Source organism: Pongo abelii, chromosome 7, assembly GCF_028885655.2.
Source record: "Pongo abelii isolate AG06213 chromosome 7, NHGRI_mPonAbe1-v2.0_pri, whole genome shotgun sequence".
Classification (NCBI taxonomy): Eukaryota; Metazoa; Chordata; class Mammalia; order Primates; family Hominidae; genus Pongo; species Pongo abelii.
This window is the reverse complement of record NC_071992.2, coordinates 101,898,062-101,922,167: the sequence shown is the minus strand read 5'-3', so window position 1 is coordinate 101,922,167 and position 24,106 is coordinate 101,898,062. Positions and strand designations below refer to the sequence as shown.

The 24,106-nt window shown below is 39.3% G+C and overlaps 1 protein-coding gene across 1 annotated transcript in view; it reads right to left on the bottom strand.

The window, feature by feature from the left end:
- Nucleotides 1–24,106, bottom strand: part of ATP6V0D2 (ATPase H+ transporting V0 subunit d2) — a 54,304-nt gene that overhangs the window by 12,313 nt on the left and 17,885 nt on the right. Inside the window, 1 exon segment of the mRNA NM_001132906.2 lies at nucleotides 951–1,129. Coding sequence (NP_001126378.1) covers nucleotides 951–1,129 — 179 coding nt within the window.

The window sequence follows — 24,106 nt, the reverse complement described above, 5'->3', positions numbered from 1 at the left end:
CAACTTTAGTATGCGCCAAACATTGAGTTGTACTTAAAAGTGTGTTTTATTTTTAAAACTCTGTTATAAAAAGATACGATTATTTCCAAAATGAGGAAACTGGGGTGAATTGAATTGCTCCTAGTCACCTTGCTGGGACTGGGCAGAGCCTGGTTTCATGCTCATGGTTGTCTGATTGCAGTCTCAACCTCTCTCGACCAGCCTGCTATCTCAGTATCGGGTGCTTAATGATGACACAAATATTTTTTTTTTCCTTTTTAAAATATCTATCTTAAACAGCAAGTATTTTGACAAATGATCAATAGTGAATTGCTACTATCCAGATTTCCTGAAAATATTAGATAATGATGCTTATACAATTATCTCTTTAGCATTTTGAATACTACAACTCTTGTTAGTGCCAAATTGTAATGAAATTAACAATCATTTCATCATTGCTTCTGATAACTTGACAGATACTCTTGAGCCATCTCAGAAAAATGACATTTTTAAACTTTCCGAAAGAAAATCCTTCCTATATGCAACCTTATCTAGACAGAAATTTAAATGGAAGGACAAGAAACTAATTCTATAAAACCAAGCTAGAAAATTACATTTTTCTTGAAGAATGACAAGTTCTATTATTTATTTGCTATGACCTGGTATAAAGTGAAAGGTTTGAAGGTTGAGAGATGAGCTCCAGTTCCTTCTCTACTACAAATGGTTCACATGTGATCTGAGCAGGTTTCTTCATTTGTCCTGATTTGAAAAATGAGGGAGCTGAACTAGATAATTCCTTAATGTCTCTGCCACTTCCAGGAATCTGCATGGTATGCTACTGTATTCATGGAAAAAAAATTGTGAAATCAAAGTACATTTTCTTTTGGACCACAGGGAAGAAAAAATAGTACATTTTCTAATGACTGTGATAACATTTACAAGCAGCTACAAAATTACCTAAGTGTTCCTACCTAATGGCGTTTCGATCAGAATGGCATTAAAAAGATCTGAAGGTGTCTCTGCAATGTTGACAGCTTCCATTTCTGTGAAACGGCCCAAGGGGTGGCACTTCCCCAGAATTTCTTTCACAGATTTTTTCTGCAATGCACCATTCATCAGCAGAATCACATTGTCTATCATGTAACTGCACCTGGTTTAGAAGACAACTCAATCATTAGAGGACAGCTGCAAAAGGATAAGAAGCATCCCACAAGTAAAAAACACACACTGTTTAGGTACATTAGGTATTTTCATTCAGAAAATACATGAGTCTCTTTTTATTTTAAACACTAGGGTTTAGGAGATGTGGAGAAAAATATATGACCTCTGAGACTGTCATAAATTGAAAAAGCATATTCAATATTCTTTTTTTTTTTTTTTTTGAGACAGAGTCTCTCTCTGTCACCATGACTGGAGTGCAGTGGCCCAACCTTGGCTTACTGCAACCTCCGCCTCCCGGGTTCAAGTGATTTTCTCCTGCCTCAGCTTCCTGAGTAGCTGGGATTACAAGCTCTCACCACCATACCCAGCTAATTTTTTACTTTTAGTAGATACAGGGTTTCACCATGTTGGCCAGGCTGATCTCGAACTCCTGACATCAAGTGATCTGCCCGCCTTAGCCTCCCAAAATTCTGGAATTATAGGCATGAGCCACTGTGCCTGCACCTGGCCATGAAAAAGCATATTCAATATTCTAACAACTAACTAAATAAAACCTTGGCTGGTGGGAATATGCGGAAGAAGCCCCTCCACAGTCATTCTCAAATGTGATGGAGGGGTGAGGGTGTGAACTTGTTTGGTTTATCAGAATGGACAAAGGGCTTGAAAAGTTGAAAAACACAGACCTGGAGCATCTTACTCTATTTTAAAAACTGACTACTATATTTGAAACTGCAATGAAGCCTATCACTGAGGATTCAAAATTTAATTCTAAAAAATACTGTGTAATTCTGTCCTCACATGAGATCACATTGTGAATTTTCTAGGCCACCTTCCTCACATCCCAGAGTTTATTAATTCATATTAATTCATATTTTAATCATTTTTATGTGATTTCTTTATTTGATATAAGCTCTACTCGGGATACCCTGGGTGCATGTCCTGGTTCACTCATGTAGTCAGCACCTAGGATATTCCAAGCAATGAGGTTGAGAACTAAATGAGACCTAGGGCCTTCCTTTACAGAGAATACAGCTTAAGTGAGGAAATGGACAAAGAATCATTTACAACAAATCACAATAGGGCATACATGCTATGCAAAATAAATTATAGGGTGGTGTGGAGAATCACAGCTGGACACTAAACCAGTCCTGGAATTAGACTTGCTAGAGAAATAACAGTCAAGTAGAAACTTGAAGAATTAGTAGGAGCTGGCCGGCCAAAAGGGGCTGGGAACTGGGGAAAAGCACGTTTCAAGGCAGAAGGGAGAACATTTGAAAAGCCCCAGAGATGGGAACACAACGATACTCAGGGTGTTTCCCTTGCCTGGGCTGAGCACTGGAGCTGGGGCTGGGGCTGAGCATGCTGGGTCCCAAAAGACAAGATGAGGAACTTGAATGTTAAGGGCAACGGAGGATACTGACTGCCCTTACACTGAAGGGAATATTATGACCTATGTAAATATTAAAACAGGAGAAAAGGTAAACAAACACCTATACAGTGAGGCGCTTTACAAAAAGTTATCTTTTCAAACCATAGCTGCAACACTGTGAGGTATGTCGTATTATTATCTCCATTTTAAAGACAAGAAACCAGAGGCCCAGAGAGGTGAAAATATAACCCATGGTGACACACACAGCTGACAAGTAGGAGAGCTGAGACTCAGACTCAGGCAGTCTGCTTCTGAAATCTTCCTCTGAACCCTCACATTATATGCTTTTAGTTGTTGGGGTGATGTGTAGATTTCTGGGCTTGACAGTTAGGCTATAGAGCCATTTATTGAGATGAGAGCATTAGGGGAAGAGGAGGTTGCAGTGGGTGCAGATGTTTTAGATGGAATGAGTTTAAGGTAACCAGGAGGTAACCAAGAGGAGATGTCAAGTAAGCCTAAGAAGTGTGTGTCCTGAAGACAGCTGCTGATTTGAGACATTTGGGCAAGTGGGTCAGGAGGGGTTAGTTTAAAGGTGGAAGCCGAAGTCTTGGGAGCAAGTAGGATCACATCGTAGAATGCATGTAGAGAGTTCTTTCTTGGGAACTTTGGGGAACCCCAGCTTTTAAGGACCTTGAAGGAAATTCAGAGGGATGACTAGATGGGGGAAGGAGAATCAGGGGAGAGAATTTTAGGAAGTTCTAGAGAGTTCTAAGAAGTGATTGGAGAGTCAAAGTCCACATGTAAGTTGAGACCTGGAAGTAGGCATCTGTAGGGTACAGCAACTAAGGGGTCATCAGAGAATGCAGTGAAAACACTGTCAGTGGAGTGTGTCTGTGCAAGGGAAAGGGAGAAGAGGATGGCGGAAGACTGGCCATTGTGTGTCTGAAATTAACGGGACATGGAGGCTTAAAGAATGGAGTTCATGCTGCAAGCTGACCTTGCAGGAAGAGAAAACCAGATATATGGAGATACAGGGGCCAAGGAAGCTTTCTATTTTTAGTTTTAATATGTGTCCTTTAAGGGTGGGAGGAAGAGAATAAAGATATTTAAGTGCTGAGGGGGAGGAGGCAGTTGACAAGGCGAGGTCGCAGATCAAGAGGAAGGGACAATGCAAACCTAGTCCTCGAGGTTTCACAGTGATGGGAAGCTTAGCCACCGTTGTGAGATACACTTGAAAAATGATACCTTTTTACTGGATGAAAATTTACCTGAACACTTAGAAACATTGTCACCAGAGTCTGGCTGCATGGGGGACAGACTTCCTGGGCAAGGAATTCATTTCTGGCTGGAAAAGGGGGTCTCCTCATTGTGGAGCTTCTACAGCTTACCCCCAAAAATTCTAACTAAAGAAGATTTTGAAGCAGGCAATTATCCCTTTATAAAAAGCACATGACTATAAAGTTTCTTCACCTCCTGAACAGCAGTACCAAATTTAGACATTATGGAATTTTAGAATCCTTTTTATGTCTTCAAAATGATATTAAAATGGAAGTGCTTATTTAACTGTCCCTTTATGGCTCAAAACAATTACCTCAGAGGGCAATTGCTAGTACTTAATAATCCTTAGCAGACTCCAGACAATTAGTTGTTCCCCACAACCCCCCTGCAATGTAAAAGCATCTGAGCTGCGAACATTCCCAATTAGCAGAGGACTATTAGAGCAACGTTGACGGCGACCAGTGCCAATGGTGTGAGCAGGATGCAGCCTGCATATAACACCCAGACCTGCCTCTACAGTGTGTGCATGTGTGTGTATTCAGGATTTTTATTTTTACTTTTTTACTAATAGACAGGCTAAGCTCTATATTGCAATGAGCAAGGGCTTTATAGATGGGGTTCAATTTTATTTCAACTCTTACTGAGTGGCCTTGTTTCTAAAATGGAACAGGAACACCAGTTCTTGCAGTGTTACTCAGAAACACTGAGAACCCAGGGCTTGGTCCACAATGAGGGCCAGGGGTGTCTCTTTCCTGTCCCCTCTCTCATCTCCATCACACATAGGTACCAGGTATATAATTATCATTCGCTGTTGGGGTGACAGAGACGTAATGTAACCAGACGACAGTTTACTTTCTCCAGACTATAATCTTTGTAGATCTCCAGGGGGTCATGCATGCAGTGGTTGGGAAGCAAATAATTGCTGACATTGCCTGAGTAATTTTTGAACAAAAAGACATCAGGGTGTTTACCTAGTTCAAACCCCTGTTTTAGATAATTATCCTCATAAGTAGTGACAGAGCCACCCATTCAGTTAGGTTAATTTTTCTCCTACTCATGGTCTAGACAAATGCCCTTTGACACCTGTAAAAATCATAGTCACCTAAAACTGTGATGAGCAAATTACTCAATTTCAAAAATTTTAGGATATTAAAAAATTTTTAAATGCTGATTCTTTTTGAGGTTTTTACTATGTGGCAGTAATTATATGCACAGTCTCACTCAAGCTTCACAACTCAATGCTGTAAGAACCATTATTAAGGAAAACTGAGGCTTAGCAGTACTAAATACCTTACCCAAGATCACAGTGCTGGCAAGCAGCAGAGTTGGGTCCCTAAAATCAAAGTGCTGGCTCCCTAGTAGGTTCAGATAAAAGAGCTCAAGCCAGATGATATTTTAACATTTCCATTTGATCTTAGAGCTATTCTTTCTCCTCCTGCTCCCTAGCTTATTTAAGGATCTCAAAGATAACTATAATATATTTTCTGTATGATAACTACCACATTCTGCTGCTATAACAGTTGCTAAGAGGTCAAATAATATAAAGCCATAATTTGATAAGTTAGAGGAATTACTCTTCTCTGAATAAAAATTTTAGTACTTCAGTGTCATTAGCAACAGCTGAGAAATGACTGTCATTCACTAAGCACTCTGGCATGAGACAGAAAAAGAGAAACACCTTCTAAGAAAAACACAGTTCAGTGAAGAAGCTCTCCAGGGTATTACCTCTTCATTGTCACACCCACCCTTTCCCACCCACCACCCCCAATGCCTAGAAAATGCGAATCAGTTCTCCCACTCCCCCCAATGCCTAGAAAATGCGAATCAGTTCTCCCACTCTATAATTTTGCCATTTTCTGAATAATATATAACTGGCAGCAGATAATATGTGACATTTTGAGACTGGCTATTTTAACTCCTCTCAGTGTTCTTGAGATACATGTAATACATTCAAGCTGTTGCATGTAAACAGTTTGTTCCTTTTTATCGGTGAGTAGTATTCCATGGTATTGATATACCACAGTGTATTTAACCATTCACCTATTGATGGACATTTGTGGTTTTTTTCTAGTTTTTGGCTATTACAAATAACAACTGCTAAGAACATCTGTGTGCTGATTTTTATATTAAAATAAGTTTTATTATTCTTGGATAAATGCCCTGAGGTGCAGTTGCTGAGTGGCATAGTAAGAGTATGTTTAGTTTTTTAAGAAACTGCAAGACTATTTTTCAGAGTAGCTGTCCTAATTTTAGTGCAGTGTTAAAAACTTTACTTCTTTTTAAGTGTCTTTTCCTTTCCTGTTTATAACTTATATTTCCTCTATATACATCAAGAACCACATCAGACAGTGTAATGATTTTTGCTTCAACTGTCAAATACAATTTAGAAAACTCAAGAGGGGAAACAGTATATTGTATTTACCCATATTTTTCTCCACTCTGTTGTTCTTTCTTTTTTCCTGTTGTTTCAAGATTACTCTTTTTATCATTTCCTTTGTGTTTCAAAAGCTTTGTTTAGCCATTCTTTTAGAGTAGGTCTGCTGGTGACAAAATCTCCTAGGTTTCCTTCATCTTAGAATGTCTTGATTTCCCCTTCATTCCTGAAGGATTTTCACTGAATACAAAATGCTATTTTTTTTTTCTTGTCTTTAGTGCTTGAAAAATACTACACTGCTTGCTTCTGGCTCCATGAGGTGCCTAATGAGAAATCTGCTATGGTTCAAATTGCTTCTCTCTTATTGGTAAGGTGTCATTTCCCATAGCTTTCAAGATTTGTTTTGTCTTTTTTTCTTTCAGAAGTTTGATTATGACATGTCTTGGCCTGGATTTCATTGGATTTTTCCTGTTTGGGGTTTCACTTAGCTTTTTGAATCAGTCGGTGTGTGTCTTTTGCCAAATGGGGGGAATTTTCAGCCATTATTTCTTTAAATGCTTTTTCAACTTTTCTTTTTTTCTCCTCTCCTTCTGGGATTTATTACTACTCTGCATGTGGCCTCTATTGACACCAAGGCTAAAAAGAGGGCTCATTACTGCTGGGAGGTGGTCAAAGGCCCAGCTTCCCGCTCAGCCCTCTCTGACCCCACTTACAGATGGATAAGGGTAGACATCTGGGTTCCCACTGAGCCTTTGCTGACAGGGGTGGGGTTGCAGTCTTTCCCATGGCACTTGGTTAGAGTAGAGCCATTATTATCTGAAGATTTTCTGCTTGTGGCCAGGCGCGGTGAATCATGCCTGTAATCCCAGCACTTTGGGAGGCTGAGGTGGGCGGATCACAAGGTCAGGAGTTCAAGACCAGCCTGGCCAATATGGTTAAACCTTGTCTCTACTAAAAATACAAAAATTAGCAGGGCGTGGTGGTGGGCGCCTGTAGTCCTGGCTACTCAGGAGGCTGAGGCAGGAGAATAGCTTGAACCCGGGAGGCGGAGGTTGCAGTGAGCCAAGATGGTGCCACTGCACTCCAGCCTGGTGACAGAGCGAGACTCCATCTCAAAAAAAAAAAAGACTTTCTGCTTGTGAAGCTGCCCCTTTCCTGGTCCTTTGGCTAAAGAGAACAGGTTTTCCTTGGGGGCGTTTTCGTATGTGCCCATTGGCTTTCTGGGCTGTAAGATTCTCTAGCATCCAGTTAGGAGTATATGAGGCAACCCGAAGGAAAACCCAAGAAACTCAAAACCAGGTCATTCCCTGGGTCTCAAGTTTCTTAGCCAATCAGTCTTCTTCTCTCTACCTTTTAGTCGTTAGTGTCCTCCAAGACGCCAATACTTCAACCACAATAAGATAGCATCTTACCCCATTTAGAATGGACAGTATTAAAAAGATAAACGATAAAATATGCTGGAGAGGATGTGGAGAAAAGGAGATTCTTATACACCATTGGTAGAAATTTCAATTAGTACAAGTACTGTGGAAAACAGTATGAAGATATCTCAAAAAACTAAAAACAGAAACACCATACAATCCAGCAATCCCACTACTGGGTATCTATACTAAAGAAAATAAATCAGTATGTCAAAGGGATACCTGCACTCACATGTTTATTGCAGCACTGTTCACGATAACAAAGATATGGAATTAACCTAAGCATCCATCAACAGATGAATGGGTAAAGAAAGTATGGTACAGATACACAATAGAATACTATTCTGCCATAAAAAGAATAATATGTCATTTGCAGCAACATGGATGGAATTGCAGGTCATTATGTTAAGTAAAATAAACCAGGCACAGAAAGCCAAATATCATATGCACTCACTCACATGTGGGAACTAAAAAAGTTGATCTCATAAAGGTAATGAGTAGAATGACAGATAATAGAGGCTAGGAATGGTGGGTGGTAGGGAGGGGGAGATGAGGAGAAGTAGATTAAAAGGTATAAATATACAGTTAGATAAAAGGTATAAGTTCTATAGTTAGAAGAGCAGAGTGACTATAGTTAACAACAATGTATGACATATTACAAAATAGACTGATGGTTCCCAACACAGAATGACAAATACTCAAAGTCATAGACTCCTCAAATACCCTGACCTGATCATTACACATTCTATAACTGTAAAAAAAAATTGCATGGACACCATAAGTATGGAAAATGTTATGTATCAATTAAAAAAACAACACACTAACATTTCAAATGGTCCTGTGGTTTGTTTAGTGCCCTAAAGCTTTTTATACCTCAGGGCTATACATCACAGTATGGTGTAAAAGGATGGTGGAAAAAGAACAGTTGTGATAAGGAGGTGATAAGGGGAACCCAGCACAGTGTTCTGACTTCAAGTACTCTTAGGTAGTTTTAGTATGTATACATATAGGCACTCAGGATCTGGAAAGTAGTCATCTTATAATCACTCCTGTCTCCATAACCCTTGGAAAGCATCCTGTAGACCTAGGGGGACATGTATAACAGTGGAAAGGTTGCTGTCCTATAGAACGTTCAAAATTATTCACTAAGATAGGTTTTAATTTCTTTCTTTTTTAAATTTCAATTTTTGCATATGTTTTTAAATGGACATAAGGCTGGGTGCAGTGGCTCCCACTTGTAATCTCAGCACTTTGGGAGTCCGAGGTGGGCAAATCACCTGAGGTCAGGAGTTCGAGACCAGCCTGGCCAACATGGTAAAACCCCATCGCTATTAAAAATACAAAAATTAGCTGGGCATGATGACAGGTGCCTGTAATCCCAGGTACTCGGGAGGCTGAGGCAGGAGAATCACTTGAACCTGGGAGGCAGAGGTTGCAGTGAGCTGAAATCGCATCACTGCACTCCAGCCTGGGCAACAGAGTGAAACTCCATCTCAGAAATAAATAAATAAAAATGGCTGGGTGCCGTGGCTTACACCTGTAATCCCAGCATTTTGGGAGGCTGAGGTGGGCAGATCACGAGGTCAAGAGATCGAGACCATCCTGGCCAACATGGTGAAACCCTGTCTCTACTAAAAAATACAAAAATTAGCTGAGCGTGTTGGTGTGTGCCTGTAGTCTCAGCTACTGCGGAGGGTGAGGCAGGAGGATCGCTTGAAATCAGGAGGCAGAGGTTGCAGTAAACTGAGATTGCACCACTAAACTCCAGCCTGGAGACAGAGTGAGACTGTGTTCCCCCTACCCCCCACACAAAATAAATAAATAAATAAATAAATATAAAATTGACATATTAGAAAAATACATATAATATATAATTAAATATGTTATCATATTATGTTGGTCTTGTGTTTTAATGATTGAGGTATATGATTAAAGGATGGTGATCACTGATCTAAGGGGACAGAAGGGACATTGGACACTATATGACAAAGAACCGCTGGCCACACTGTTATTTGTCTCTAAGATAAAATCCAAAGGGTCTCTGAGGTAGAGAAGGGAAGAGTTAAGATTTCTGATGTGCTTATGAGTACTGAGTCCGAGTGAGCAGAGATGGAGATAAACCCAGACCTTGAGAACAGAATCGAAAGGGGAAGAACTGGGGTGGGGGGTCGTTATGGCCAGCAGACATGCTCCGAGGCTTCCCCATAGAGCACATGGGGAAGAGGACAGAGGCAGGCAGCTGGGCATATTATTCTTCCTCTCAAGTAGCAGCAAGAAGGACGGCTTCACTCTGGGGACGGAGTGCTTTTCAGGCTGCGCCTGCCAGGATCTGCAATGGTATTTGATGAGTGTAAACACCCCTCCAGGACACCTTCCTCCTCATTCCTGGAACTTGAATTCTGTGATAATTTGTCTTATGGTTGCCCTATCTCCCAGGCCTGTCGTTTTCTTTTTCTATTTAGCTCATTCGTTGTTTTGTTTTTCCTGTCTGTCTCTTAAGCATTGCACACCCTGAGATTAGAAAAACTCTGTTTTGTAAAATTATTTTTAACATAATTTAATTTTTAGAATAATTTTAGATTCACAGAAAAAATTGAGATGATGGTACAGAGAGTTTCCATTTACCACATACCCAGTTTCTTCTTATTAACATCTTAAAATAGTATGGCACATTTGTTATAATTAATGAATCGATATTAACATATTGTTATTAATTAAAGTCCATACTGTATTATTTCCTTGGTTCTTAAGGGATAGGAAGGAGAATATTGCAAGGAAGAAGGAGAAAGAGTGAATATGGTAAGAAAGAGCACTAAGAGTTGTCACAAAATGAATGGGGCAAGGCAACAACGGTAAATGCCATGGTGAATTAGGAAACAGCTGAAAAAATATCCACGGGACTTAGCTATTAGAATGGCTTTTGGTGACCTGATGGGGAAGGAAATAAGACCGAAGTGGGATGAGGAAATAAGTGAGAAAATAGAGAAGTATAGATTATTATTTTCTTTTTTCTTTTCTTTTTTTTTTTTTTTTTCTCTTTTTGAGACAGGGTCTCTCTTTGTGACCCAGGCTGGAGTGCTGTGGTACAATCACAGATCACTGCAGCCTCGACCTCCTGGGCTCAAGCAATCCTCCCACCTCAGCCTCCAGAGTAACTGTGGCTACAGACATGCACCATCATGCCTGGTCAATTTTTTTCCCTTTTTTTTTTTTTTCTGAGACAGAGTCTCACTCTGTCGCCCAGGCTGGAGTGCAGTGGCGTGATCTCAGCTCACTGCAACCTCCGCCTCCTGGGTTCAAGCAATTCTCCTGCCTCAGCCTCCTGAGTAGCTGGGATTATAGGCACACACCACCACGCCCAGCAAATTTTTGTATTTTTGTAGAGACGGGGTTTCACCATGTTGGCCAGACTGGTCTCGAATTCCTGACCTCAGGTGATCTGCAAGCCTCGGACTCCCAAAGTGCAGGGATTACAGGCATGAGACACTGTGCCTGGCCAATTTTTTCCTTTTTTTGTAGAGACAGGGTCTCCCTGTGTTGCCTAGGCTGGTCTCAAACTCCTGGGCTCAGGCAATCCTCCCAACTCAGCCTCCCAAAGTGCTGGGATTACAGGCATGAGCCACCATGACTGGCCAGATGATTGTTTTCAACAAACTTGGCATCATGGGGTGAGAAGACATAGACAATGACTGTCTTCACAGGGTCTCTGTGCACACTAAATCAAATTACACGTAGGAAAGCAGTGTGTAAATCATAAAGAAGTTGTCACAGTAGAAGGAGCCCAAGCTTTGAAATAGATAAACCTGATTTAAGCCCAGTTCTGCAACTTCAAAACCCTAAGAGTTCCATTTCTTCAGTTTTGAAATGAAAATATTCATTCAAATTTGAATGGTTGGCATCAGGCTTAGTAACACATATGAAAGCTCTTGTAGAGTGCCTTGGATAAAGGAGGACATACACTGTTAGAAGAAGATATTTTCCTGTAAACTGGACTTTGCTGGAAATTATAAGCCACATCATCTTTAATGTAAAACATTTGAAAAGTTTAGTTGAGGTAAGCCTGAGCTTTCTTCATCTCCGTAGTTTTGGATTTAGTTTTAGCCAAGAGAGTTCTTTCTAAATTTACCTATTGCTCTTAGATAATAAGAGATTATCATGTCAGTTGTGGTGTGAAGACAAGAAGCTGAGTGATACAGTCATTTGGAAGGCTGGGACACCAAAAAAGAAGACCGTAAATCGTATTACTCAATAGTGTTGAGATACTAGCCCTCAAGTCTGATTTACACCTATTTCATAAAACCTATTACCATCTTGTTTTGTATCTTGTAACCCCAGAGCTGTCTTTGTGTGGTCATTATTTTATATGATGTTTCGTTTAAGTTATCTGAACTTCAAAAAGTTCAATATTACCTCTTTGGAAATGTAATCAGTAATCTCAAATCATTGCTTGCCAACTGTTTGTCAAAACTGATAACAGCTTTCCTATAAAGACACCTGAGCCCCTTTGCTAGATGGAGGCACCTCAACTCAGTCTGAACTTTGTCCTTTGGGTCTGAGAGAACATTTAACTTGGTGATGACAACAGCTTCACTGTCTACACACATTGTGACTAATATTTGGCTTGATCACAGGAGCCACATCCCTTTTATTGTTTGTTTGTTTATTTATTTATTTTGAGACAGAGTTTCACTCTTGTTGCCCAGGCCGGAGTGCAATGGTGTGATCTTGGCTCACTGCAACCTCCACCTCCCAGGTTCAAGTGATTCTCCTGCCTCAGCCTCCCGAGTAGCTGGGATTACAGGCACCCACCACCATGCCCGGCTAATTTTTTGTATTTTTCATAGAGATGAGGGTTTCACCATGTTGGCCAGGCTGGTCTCCGACTGCCTCAGCCTCCCAAAGAGCTGGGATTACAGGCATGAGCCACTGCCTGGCTTTATTTTATTTTTTTAGAGACAGGGTCTTTCTCTGTCATCCAAACCCAACTGGCGCCATCATAGCTCACCACAACCTCTAATTGCTCGGCTCAAGTGATCTTTCCACCATGGCCTTCCAAAGTGCTGAGATTACAGACATGAGCCACTGTTCCTGGCCCAGAAAGCCACATCCTTGTATCAGGCCTTGATTGCTACAGGTTTCCTTTCTACCTAGGAGGCCAGATCCACATCCTTCATCTGCAACATGTAATCAAATTCTTAATGACAACCATTTTGTTTTAGGTGACTAGAACTATGTGAGATGTTGGCTAGGTAACAATTATACATAGAGAATGTACAAGGATAGGGACATAAAATGCATGTTCAGGCTGGAAGCTGTGGCTCATTCCTGTAATCTTAGCACTTTGGGAAGCTGAGGTAGGAAGCTCGCTTGAGCTCAGGAGTTTGAGATCAGCCTGGGCAACATGGCAAAGCCGCCTCTCTACAAAAAAGACAGAAATTAGCTGGGTGTGGTGGTGCGTGCCTGTAGTACCAGCTACTCAGGAGGTTGAGGTTGCAGTGAGCCAAGATCACACCACTGCACTGCAGCCTGGGTGACAGAGTGAGACCCTGTCTCAATTAAAAAAAAAAAAAAGCATTTCAGGGGTCATTGTTCATGGAAAGGATTGGTGTGTGTGTGTGAAAGGCACCTTTCATTTACTAGTTTCATTGAGGAATTAAATAATTTATAAAAGTACACCAAATATATTTCACAATTTTTCAATGTATGAATTTTCAAATGAAAATTTTCCTTGATTACATTGGTAAACATTTTTTGTTATACTGTGGATTTATTCAATCCAGCACTAACCACATATGCTCACATGGGGCAACCCTGTCATATTGCGTGATTTCCTAGTCAGCTGAATTTAGAATATCCCCATAAACATTCTTCTCTCTCTTAAAATTTCACATTTTTGGTAACATTTCTTCCTTCTCTGAAGCTTCCCTTTTTTAAATAGAGGAAGTGAAAATTAAAATAATTTGAAAAAGCAAACAATTTTGCTGTCACACTTGTTTTTCCTTGTAGCAAAATAAAATACTGAAAAGTTACTTAGAAGTCAGCATTGCCATAATAGCATATTTTAGAACAAGAATGCTGATCACTTTGCATTTCCCAAGCCCTTGGTTGCCCTGGAATTTTAAGAAACCTCTTCAGTATTTAAGATTCTCTACAATCTTGGTCTAACCCAACTGTTTAGATTAAAAATTCTTCAAACTTAACTTGTCCTTTTCTACATTAATGTCTTGGTTCCTACTCTTCTCCAGATGTATAAAGTTTCCCTCCCTTACCAATCCTTTAAGGCCATATTAAAGTATCATATTTTTCATGAAGCTTTTAAAATGTCTCCAGCTAGAGGTGATATCTTTTTTCTTTCTAGATTTCTGTATTTATATTTATCCTGGGGTGAAATTAATTTTCTATATACATTAGCAGTAGCAGTGATAAACATAAGGTCTAGTTAGCTCATTCATTCACAAATATTTAATACATATTTAGTGTGACATAAGGCTTGGATTCCAGTGCTAATTCTGCCACTGTAGAGCTGTGTGCTCTTGAGTAAGTCATTTTACATGTTCATTTCAAACATAGTTATTTACAGATAATAAATAACTATAGGGGAGTGGGAGAGGGAGAGCATCAGGAAGAATAGCTAATGGATGCTGGGCTTAATACCTAGGTGATGGGATGATCTGTGCAGCAAACCACCAAGGCACACGTTTACTTAAGTAACAAACCTGCACATCCTGCACATGTACACCTGAACTTTATACTATATACAAAAGGATATATATATATATATATAGGCTGAGCACGGTGGCTCACGTCTATAATCCCAGCACTTTGGGAGGCTGAGGCAGGTGGATCACTTGAGGTCAGGAGTTCGAGACCAGCCTTGCCAACATGGCAAAACCCAGTCTCTAAAAAAATACAAAAATTAGCTGGTCATGATGGTGCATGCCTATAATCCCAGCTACTGAGGAGGCTGAGGCAGGAGAATCACTAAAACTCAGGAGGTAGAGGTTGCAGTGAGCCGAGATCACACAGCTGCACTCTAGCCTGGGTGACAGAGTGAGACTCTGTCTCAGAAAAACAAATAAGTTAATTAATTAAATTAAGTAAATAATACATAAATTAAAAATATATTAAATAAAATATATTTGTATATATGCAAAAATTATAATAGATTACATTTTAAAAGGACAAATTGTGGACAATACATATATGATCTCACTGTTCTAAAACAAACAATAAGCCCAACTATGCATATTTATATTTTTGTTTAAATTTAAACACATGCATATATAAGAAAACATTTTTCACAAGGAAAAAGTTTAGAAAGATACGCATGAAAGTTTTGAGTGGTTACCTCTGGGCTCTGTGACATGAATTCTTAAGTATAGTCTTTACTCAATCCATTTTCTTACTTCTAAAAAGCCAACAATACTAGTACCACTCCATAGGGTTGCTGTGAAAGTTGATTAAATTTAATACAGGAAAGTGATTATAAAGGTACTAACTTGTGTAGTGAGCGCAAAATACATTTTAGTAAAAAACCTCTCGCTTTTTAAACACACGTGCTTATTTTCAATCAAAAAATAAATAAGATAAAATAAAACTAGGACAATGGGTAAGTGTGGATTTCAGTCTCCATCCTGAAAATGAAGGTTATGGGACAGCCTCAAATCTCTTAACTAAACAGTTGGGGAAGGAGTAGTATTTTGGAAAACAGATTATTGGGATCAATATCGCCTCCTGGTGGTTGATTGATGCCTTGCCAGACAGTTGCCTAAGCACAAAGCAAAGACTATGCCCACCTTGGTCCTGATTCGTATCCCACTCAAAACTGTTGTAGCAATGTCATCCTAAGCTCTTTCACATCCATTACCTTAACATCCTCAACCTCAGACACTAATTTTGCTGCATGTGGCATCAGTAACCCAACAACAGTAGTGGTGGGGCCTGTGTTTTCTGTTCTCTCTGCTGTTTGCCTCTCTCCAGCCACGTCCACCTACAAACACTTAGCCTTTCAAGCCTTAGCTTGAGCATCACCTCCTTCATGCCACCTTTTCTCACTCACACAGGTGAACATTATACTCAAATACACAAATAAAATTAGCTACGTTTTTTGAGCATGTGTATGGATGTGTGGGTATATTTATATGTTGTATAAGTATACATTTTTTCAGTCAGCCAGTTTCAGGGGAGTGTGATCTATGTAGTCACACAGGACTCCATGCTTGGTTTAATTCTCTGCTGCTGTTCTCTGGAAATCACTGAACATATTTTAAACAAGGAGCTCTATTTTGCCCCGGGCCTCACAAAATATGTAGCTGGTTCTGTTTTTAAATTAAACTCACAACTCCATATTGTATATAATTATGATCCCTGTACTACAGATGAGGAAACCAAGGCTTTGAGTGACTAAGGGACTTTTTTTGGGGTCCTACAGTTGGTATATTGTAGACCCAGTTTAGAGTCTATCTACTGGTTGTAAGAATTTCTCACCTGTATCAGGGTCACCTGGAGGGTTTTTAGAAGAGCAAATTCATTGACTGCATTCCAGAAGCTAGTAAATCATAATTTTTAAAAGCATGATCTTAGAATCTGCATCTTAAGTAACTCTTCCATTGGTTAATGAACAAAGTCTATATTCAATTCGTTTCTAATCTTAGAGTCTCGCATAAGCCTTTACTCATAGTAGTCACTTACTGTTATGCTGATTAAATGAATATCATTCAGTTACAGAGAGACCAAGTATAGCTTTGGCAGAATAGCGCCAGTGTTTTTCAATTCACAAAATGCTTGAGAGTTTTAAGCACTGAAGGTCTTATCAGCAACTACAGTAGGGACGTGTTTGCCCTGCACTTGCTCCCCTTTGACTATTCCCATTGAATCTCTGAGTGCAAAGCCTTTAAGACGGTGCAATCTATAAGACCACAGAAGAACTTTTCTGACCAGAGACTCAGGATCACAAGGGCATGGTGGTGTCGAAAAGCCAATTTCATATTATTGGAAATTTGATTGTTGAAGTTAGAATTCAACAAATTAAATATTACACAAAGTTTGGGGAAAGAAAGACACAAAACTCAACACATCTATGTTCATGACCAGATGGAAGGCTATTTACTCATTTAAAGATGTGGGGAAAATGCTGATAATATACAGAGAAAAACCAAGATTCAAAGTTAAAGTGATGATAATGTTAGTTCTTTAAAAATGTATAGAAAAAGAGTATAGGCATGTGTCAGTTGATGGTGAGATTTAGGGTGATTTATTTACTTCTATAATTTCCTCTAATTTACCATGGTCTTCCTAGTCTCTTTGATAAGAACTAAAAATAAAATCCGCTTACCTTACTTGCAAATCCTTTCTTTCCTTAACTTAGAATTCCCAGGAATTACTGTCTGCTTTCCCTCATGCCTCATAAATCAAGATACTAAATCCTGTTAAATCTATCTCTCAAATGAATCTAATCATATTCCCTGCCTTCCTGTCTCTACCATTCAAAGTTCCAGTCTAAGCTTTTAAAATAGCTTCCTCTATTGTTTCTTTGCTTTAAGTTCCATCCCCTCCATGTATCTTTTATAATACTAACAAAATCATCTTCCTAAGATATACATCAGATCAGCCCCCTCACTTTGCAAAGCAGGAGTTAAAAAGTAAAAACATACAAATAAGCAAAAAAGAAAAAAATGATCACTTTTGGAATGCTATTTGGAGTGACTTGATATCACATCTTAGGCTTTTTACTTAGCAGCTACAAGGACTTGGACACTTTATTTTTAAGTATGCCCCAGGAAAGCAGCATAATAATAGCAATCGCCAGTTATTGAACAAGTACTACGTGCACAATAATCCTAAGAACAGGTACTCTCCCATTGGCTAGATGAGAAACTAATGCTTAGATGTCAAACCGCCTTTGGCCACACAGTCAGAGGTAGCGGAAGTGTTCAACCACTCTATCACATGGCCACCCAGGGAGAAAATACTTCTGCCCTTACAGGGTGGTGACCATTAAGTGAGGGGGTATCGTCTGCAGCAGACAAGAAGCATGGAATTGATAGTATTTTCTGAAAACCTTCCTGTAGTGACTTTTACTTAGAGACTTAGTGACAAAGCCCTTCACCTGGTCAACCTCTTTACTCTCTTGCCCAAGTCTCTGTTCTCCCTACTCATGTCTAGTTTCCAGCAATATCTGAGATGCCGTGTCATCTCCGAACACAAAATCCTTTCATGCCTCACTTATTCTTTCAATCTATGCCAATTTTAAACAATGGCCAAAATTCTACTTTCTCTACAGAATCATTTAAAGTCAAAATTCGTTGTTTCAGTCCTCTAGGTTCCTCTCATTGAATGTTCAAGCTTCTATTATAGCTGTGGCTTAATTCTGTCTTACTTTTACACCATTTGTGGACTTGCTTGCTGCATCAGAATGTAAACCCTTAGTGAGCTAGAGTTATATTGTTCATTTTTTGACTATGTGGTGATAGGGTGATCAACTCATCTGGTTTTCCAAGGACTTTCCTGGTATCAACACTACAAGTTCTGAGTCCTGGGAAACACTTTGGGTAAACTAAGGTGTTCAGTACCCTAATGTACAGCACACCACAAAGGCTGTAGATGGTTTATTATGTGTCATTGTGATATTTTAAAACTTTAATTAGCCTTTAGGAATGAATCTTTAAAGATTTTTTCAGTGTGTGGTCCTTAACCTCAGATTCTCAGTAATCTGAGAATTAGGACTTTAACCTAGGATTACTCATTACTGTTTAAGTACTGAAGATGACATTTCCTTGGTCATTCTCTATTCAGAAATTTTACAGCTTCCGGGGTGGGATACTTTGAATGCTTGAGAGATTATTTTTAAAAAGATGCCTGGTTTCAGAAGAGATGAGAAGTTGAAATACTGATGGAAAATGTTCGATAGGAAGGAGGAAAAATAAAACAACCAAGGCTTATATTAAATGGTCGCTTCGTTAAAATGTTATTTCATTCATTCCTTTGTTTCACACAACTGTGTATAATTATAGTATACAAACCCTCCAGCAGATCTTCCTGCTATTAAGTATTTAAAAATATCCATTCCAGATTTTCAAAATAAGTTTCACATGTACAGTAATTATATCTCATAAAATGTGCAATTCTTAAGATTGTATTTATTATACCAACTTAAATTTAGACGGTCTCTATTAAAATTGATTTAATCATTTGTATAATGTTGTCTTGGGCATTTCCTAATAGGACAGGAAGTTACTTCATTTGATGGAATTTCATCGGTGCTAGAGAGACCCTTGACTTTGCAAGATATACTGGAAGAGAGATAAGAGAAAGGGTTTCAGAACTGTGGGATACCTTTCCACCATTTGTATATTCTTTTTTCTTTCCTCCTTCTCCTTCTCCTTCTTTCTCCTTCCCCTCTCCTTCTCCTCCTTTCTCCTTCTCCTTCTCCTTCTCCTTCTCCTCCTCCTCCTCCTTCTTTTGAAATGGTGGAGTCTTGCTCTGTCACCCAGGCTGGAGTGCAGGGGCATGATCTCAGCTCACTGCAACCTCCACCTCCCAGGTTCAAGCAATTCTCATGCCTCAGCCTCCTAAGTAGCTAGGACTACAGGTGTGAGCCCCCACACCTCACTAATTTTTGTACTTTTAGCAGAGACAGAGTTTCACCATGTTGGCTAGGCTGTTTTCAAACTCCTGACCTCAAGTGATCTGCCCACCTCAGCCTCCCAAAGTACTGGGATTACAGGAATGAGCCACTGTGCCTGGCCATATACCATTTCTTATTGTAATAAATCTCTAAGGTCCACAGAGGCAGCTGAATGCTGCCAGGGTTGCCAGTCACAAGACATCACATGACATGATGGGACAGATCATGGATGGACATTCAGAAGACCTAGGCTTTGGTGCTGTCTAGTCTCTGACAGGGAGATAATGCTATCTGTATAGGTAACTGTCAACAGAAACTCATGAAACTATTTGTGAAAGTCACCTCCAAGTAATCAAGCTGAGGCCCCCTGATTAAACATTTTAAATCAGAGGTGCACCTCAGTATAACCTGGGTGCCTTCAAAAATACAAATGGGCTCCATTCCAAGGCCAACTAGATCAGAATCTACTGAAGTAGGGGTCAAGAATATGAGTGGTTTTTGAAGACCCACAGATATTTCTGATTTGCTTGCCTTATTATAAACTAGGAGGACAGTGGTGAGATCATTAGCTTGCTAGACTGATAGACCTGGAATGGAATCCCTTTCATGTCTCTTACCTTTGTAACTTTGGAAAATGCATTAATTCATTGACACTGCATTTCCGTAATTTTAAAAATGGAGATATAAACACCTGTTTTGCAGGGTTCTTGTGTAGAGGTGAAGATAAAACACCTAAGTCAGAGTAAATATGTTTAGGGTTCTGATAAGTAGCTTAAATACAAGAGTGTTGGAGACTGTGGCTAATGGAAGAATGCAGCCTTGACAAAATGTTTTTTTCTTTTAATTTATTTATTTAAAGAGACAGGGTCTTGCTGTGTTGCCCAGGCTGGTGAATCAAACTCCTGCACTTAAGTGATCCTCCTGCCTCAGCCTCCTGAGAAACTGGGACTACAGGTGCAAGCCACCACACCTGACTTCAAAGTGTTTTTTGTATGTTTGCTTTTGGTTTTTTTTGAGACAGGGTCTCACTCTGTCACTCAAGCTGAGGTACAGTGGTATGACCATGGCTCTGCAGCCTCAATCTCCTAGACTCAAGCAATCCTCCTGCCTCAGACTCCACAGTAACTACAGGTATGCACCACCACACTGGGCTAATTTTTAAATTTTTTCTCTTGTACAGAAAGGGTCTCACTATGTTTGCCAGGCTTTTCAAACTCCTGGCCTCAAGTGATCCTTCTGCCTTGGCCTCCCAAAGTGCTGGGATTACAGACATGAGCTACTATGCCTGGTTTAAAGTGTATTTTTTAAAAGTTATTTTTAAAACACTGAGCTGGCCTCACAAAATGTATCTGCAGGCATGACATCCAGTTTTACCCCTAACATAATGGTCAATATAAAACCAATTCTCACGTGCTATATAAAATATAAACTGCTGAGTTATCTGGATATATTTTTCTAGCTCTGTGTAAAGTACTGCTGAATGCAGGATTCTATATTGATTCAACAAATATTCAATGCCCATTAGGTAATAGCGAGTCCAGACAGAGATACTAAAAGCACTAATTCAAAGCATGTATAGCCAATAGGAAGAGTAGATAAATTAAAATATATCCTTTAGTAACAATACTGATACTACCAAAACCACCTTTCCAATTCTAATTTTGCGTTAATGTTCTACCCAGGGCTTTGTGATTACCTGTATTTTTGTACATAATTTTTAAAAATACTGCTTATAACTAGAAATATTTAAAATTTTAAGTAATTATTTTTGTTTTAGAAACAGTATATTTTAACATAGTAGTTTGTTGTGAAATAAGGATGCTTGCTTAATTAATGAATGCTAAGTTTCCTTCCATGTCGAAGATTCTATGATTAGGGCCAGACGCGGTGGCTCACGCCTGTAATCCCAGCACTTTGGGAGACCAAGGTGGGTAGATCACCTGAGGTCAGGAGTTCGAGACCAGTCTGGCTAACATGGCGAAACCCCATCTCTACTAAAAATACAAAAATTAGCTGGGTGCGGTGGTGTGCACCTGTAGTCCCAGCTACTTGGAAGGCTGAAGCAGGAGAATTACTTGAACCTGGGAGGCGGAGCTTGCAGTGAGCCAAGATTGCGCCACTGCACTACAGCCTGGGTGAGAGCGAGACTGTCTCAAAAAAAAAAAAAAAAAAAAAAAAAAAAAAAAAAAAAAAAAAAAAAAAAAAGATGCTATGATTAGGAAACAAGAAACCTGTGAGATCATCAGTGAGAGGAACCTTTGACCAAAGGACTCACAGCTGTTTTTAGAACTAGAGCATTTCTCAGTGTATTCTGGGCACATTGCCTTTATATGAGATGTTTCCCAATCCCAAAGTACAAACCCTGGCAGCTTTCTGACTCAGATAAAATTGGGCTGCCCTCTGTCACTGTCATGGTCAGATTTTCTGAACTCAACTAAAATCTGAGAAAATAATTTTATGAAGCCTACTGCTAACAATTATCTCAAATCGTGACTCCACCACTCGTTAGATCTGTGATCAGGGCAAATTATTGCACTTAAGTTCTAGGTTCCTCATCCTTAGAATGGTGATGGTAAGAGCTGAGTAAGACTTGTCAGGAGGGTTAAATGAGATAATGCTTGTAAAACACTTGGCTTTCCAACCTAATAAAGTCCCCGGCATATAGTAATATTCTGTAAATGTTGTCTAGTATGTTGATTATTATTTTTCCTTCCACACAACTAGGACCATTTTGTCCTTCGGCTCAGGAATCTTTACTGTTTCCATAATTATCCATGCCAGGTATTTTTGCAGAAGGCACCACTGCTTGCAGAGCCTCTCTCACGGCAGCTATTGAAGATTAGATATGAATTTGGATCTGACTCAGCCCAAAGCCTAAGCACTTTCTCCTTCCTTCCAACCATCACCAGGAGGAGGAATATGTTCTGTGAGCAATCCTGGCACCTTCTTTCGTCTCTTTTACATTTTGGGTTTCTCCTTAAGGTTTTCACTTTTTAGGGAGGGCTTGCAGATACCAACAAAATACACCACATATACACACAACCTTGAAAAATACTCTGCGGATGGGTGTGGTGGCTCACGCCTGTAATCCCAACACTTTGAAAGGCTGAGACGGGTGGATCACTTGAGGTCAGGAGTTCAAGACCAGCCTGACCAACATGGGGAAACCCCATCTCTACTAAAAAAAAAAATACAAAAGTTAGCTGGGCGTGGTGGCGTGCACCTGTAATTCCAACTACTCCTGAGGCTGAGGCACGAGAATCACTTGGACCTGGGAGGCGGAGGTTGCAGTGAACCAAGATCACGCCACTGCATTCCAGTCTGGGCAACAAGGGTGAAACTCCGTCAAAAAAAAAAAAAAAAAAAAAGAAAGAAGGAAGGAAGGAAGGAAAGAAAGAAAGAAAGAAAGAGAGAGAGAAAGAAAGAAAGAAAGAGAGAAAGAAAGAGAGAAAGAAAGAGAGAAAGAAAGAAAGAAGAAAGAAAGAAAGAAAGAAAGAAAGAAAGAAAGAAAGAAAGAAAGAAAGAAAGAAAGAAAGAAAGAAAGAAAGAAAGAAAGAGAAAAACACTCTGATGTGATAAGGCTCAACTTCCTTAGCCTGGCATCAAAGACTTTCCATAATCTGACTGGAGTTTTTGTCTCCAGCCTGGTTTTCCCACTTCCATCTTCCTATTTGGCACACCCACTTCAGCCAAAACTGAACTGTTCCTCACGCATGGAACAACCTTCTCATCTACATGTTTCAGCCCCGGATGCTAAGGCTTCTCCCATATTGCCAAATTCTACTCTATTTCCAGGCTCAGCGACATCAGCCCTTCTGGGAAGGTTTTCCAGAATCCCTGAACTGAGTCCTCTGTAAGTCCATATCTAATCTCTACCCCTGACTAGCTGTATATTTGTGAATTCTTAGAAAACATCAGCATCTGTGTCTTGCCTGTAAGTAATATGGAAGGAATTATCCTAACCCATAGCGCTGATAGGAGGACTGAGTACAGCAAACAAGAAACATCGGCACTAACGTCATGCTTCAGGTATATCCACAATTCCTTCCTTCCTTGACCTATGGTCTTTTCTTCTACTTGCTTACTTACAGAAATGGAGTAGAAAGGGAGAGCTATTAGGGAAAAACAATTTGAGCTAGATCTGTAGTCTAATTCTTTACATGAAAATAAATTCTAAAATTTTTAAATGTAAAAATAAATTCTAAATAAATAAATTCTAAAATTTTTAAATGTAAAAAATGAAACAACATCTTTAACAACAAACAAACAAATAAACAAATAAATAAACAAACAAATAAATAAGCAAATAAATAAATAAATAGAAGAAAAGACAAGCGGGTTTATTTATGAATTTGGAGTTAAGGCCTTTCTAAACAGGATACAGTAAAATACCCAGAAGGCAATGAATGAAAGCATTGATGAGTATAACTAGTTAAAAGCGTTCAATGTTTCCACAGCAAAAAACCACAAACATTATAAAAATTAAATTATATAACACCAAGAAAATAGTTTTGCAACATATATTATGAAGGGCTAAAACTTTCTTAATTTACAAAGAGCTGTTATACGTCATCAAAAACTGCTGAAAACTCTAATAAAAATAGGCAATTAGGTCCTGTATCAAATCCACATAAATAATAAATACGAAATGATCAATTTCACTCATGAAGAAATATAAATTGAAGCAAAGAGATACTATTTTTTTAACCTATTGGACTGGCAAAAGTTAAAAAGAAAATATCCAATGTTGGTAATGGTAAAAGGACACAGGGCTTTCCACAGGTTGTTGTAGGGGGTTAAAATTGGTGCTACCTTTGTTGAGAACTTAGAAATATTTACTAAAATATAAAGATGCGCATTCTTTTGACTCACCACTTCCACTGCTAAAAACTGCTAAA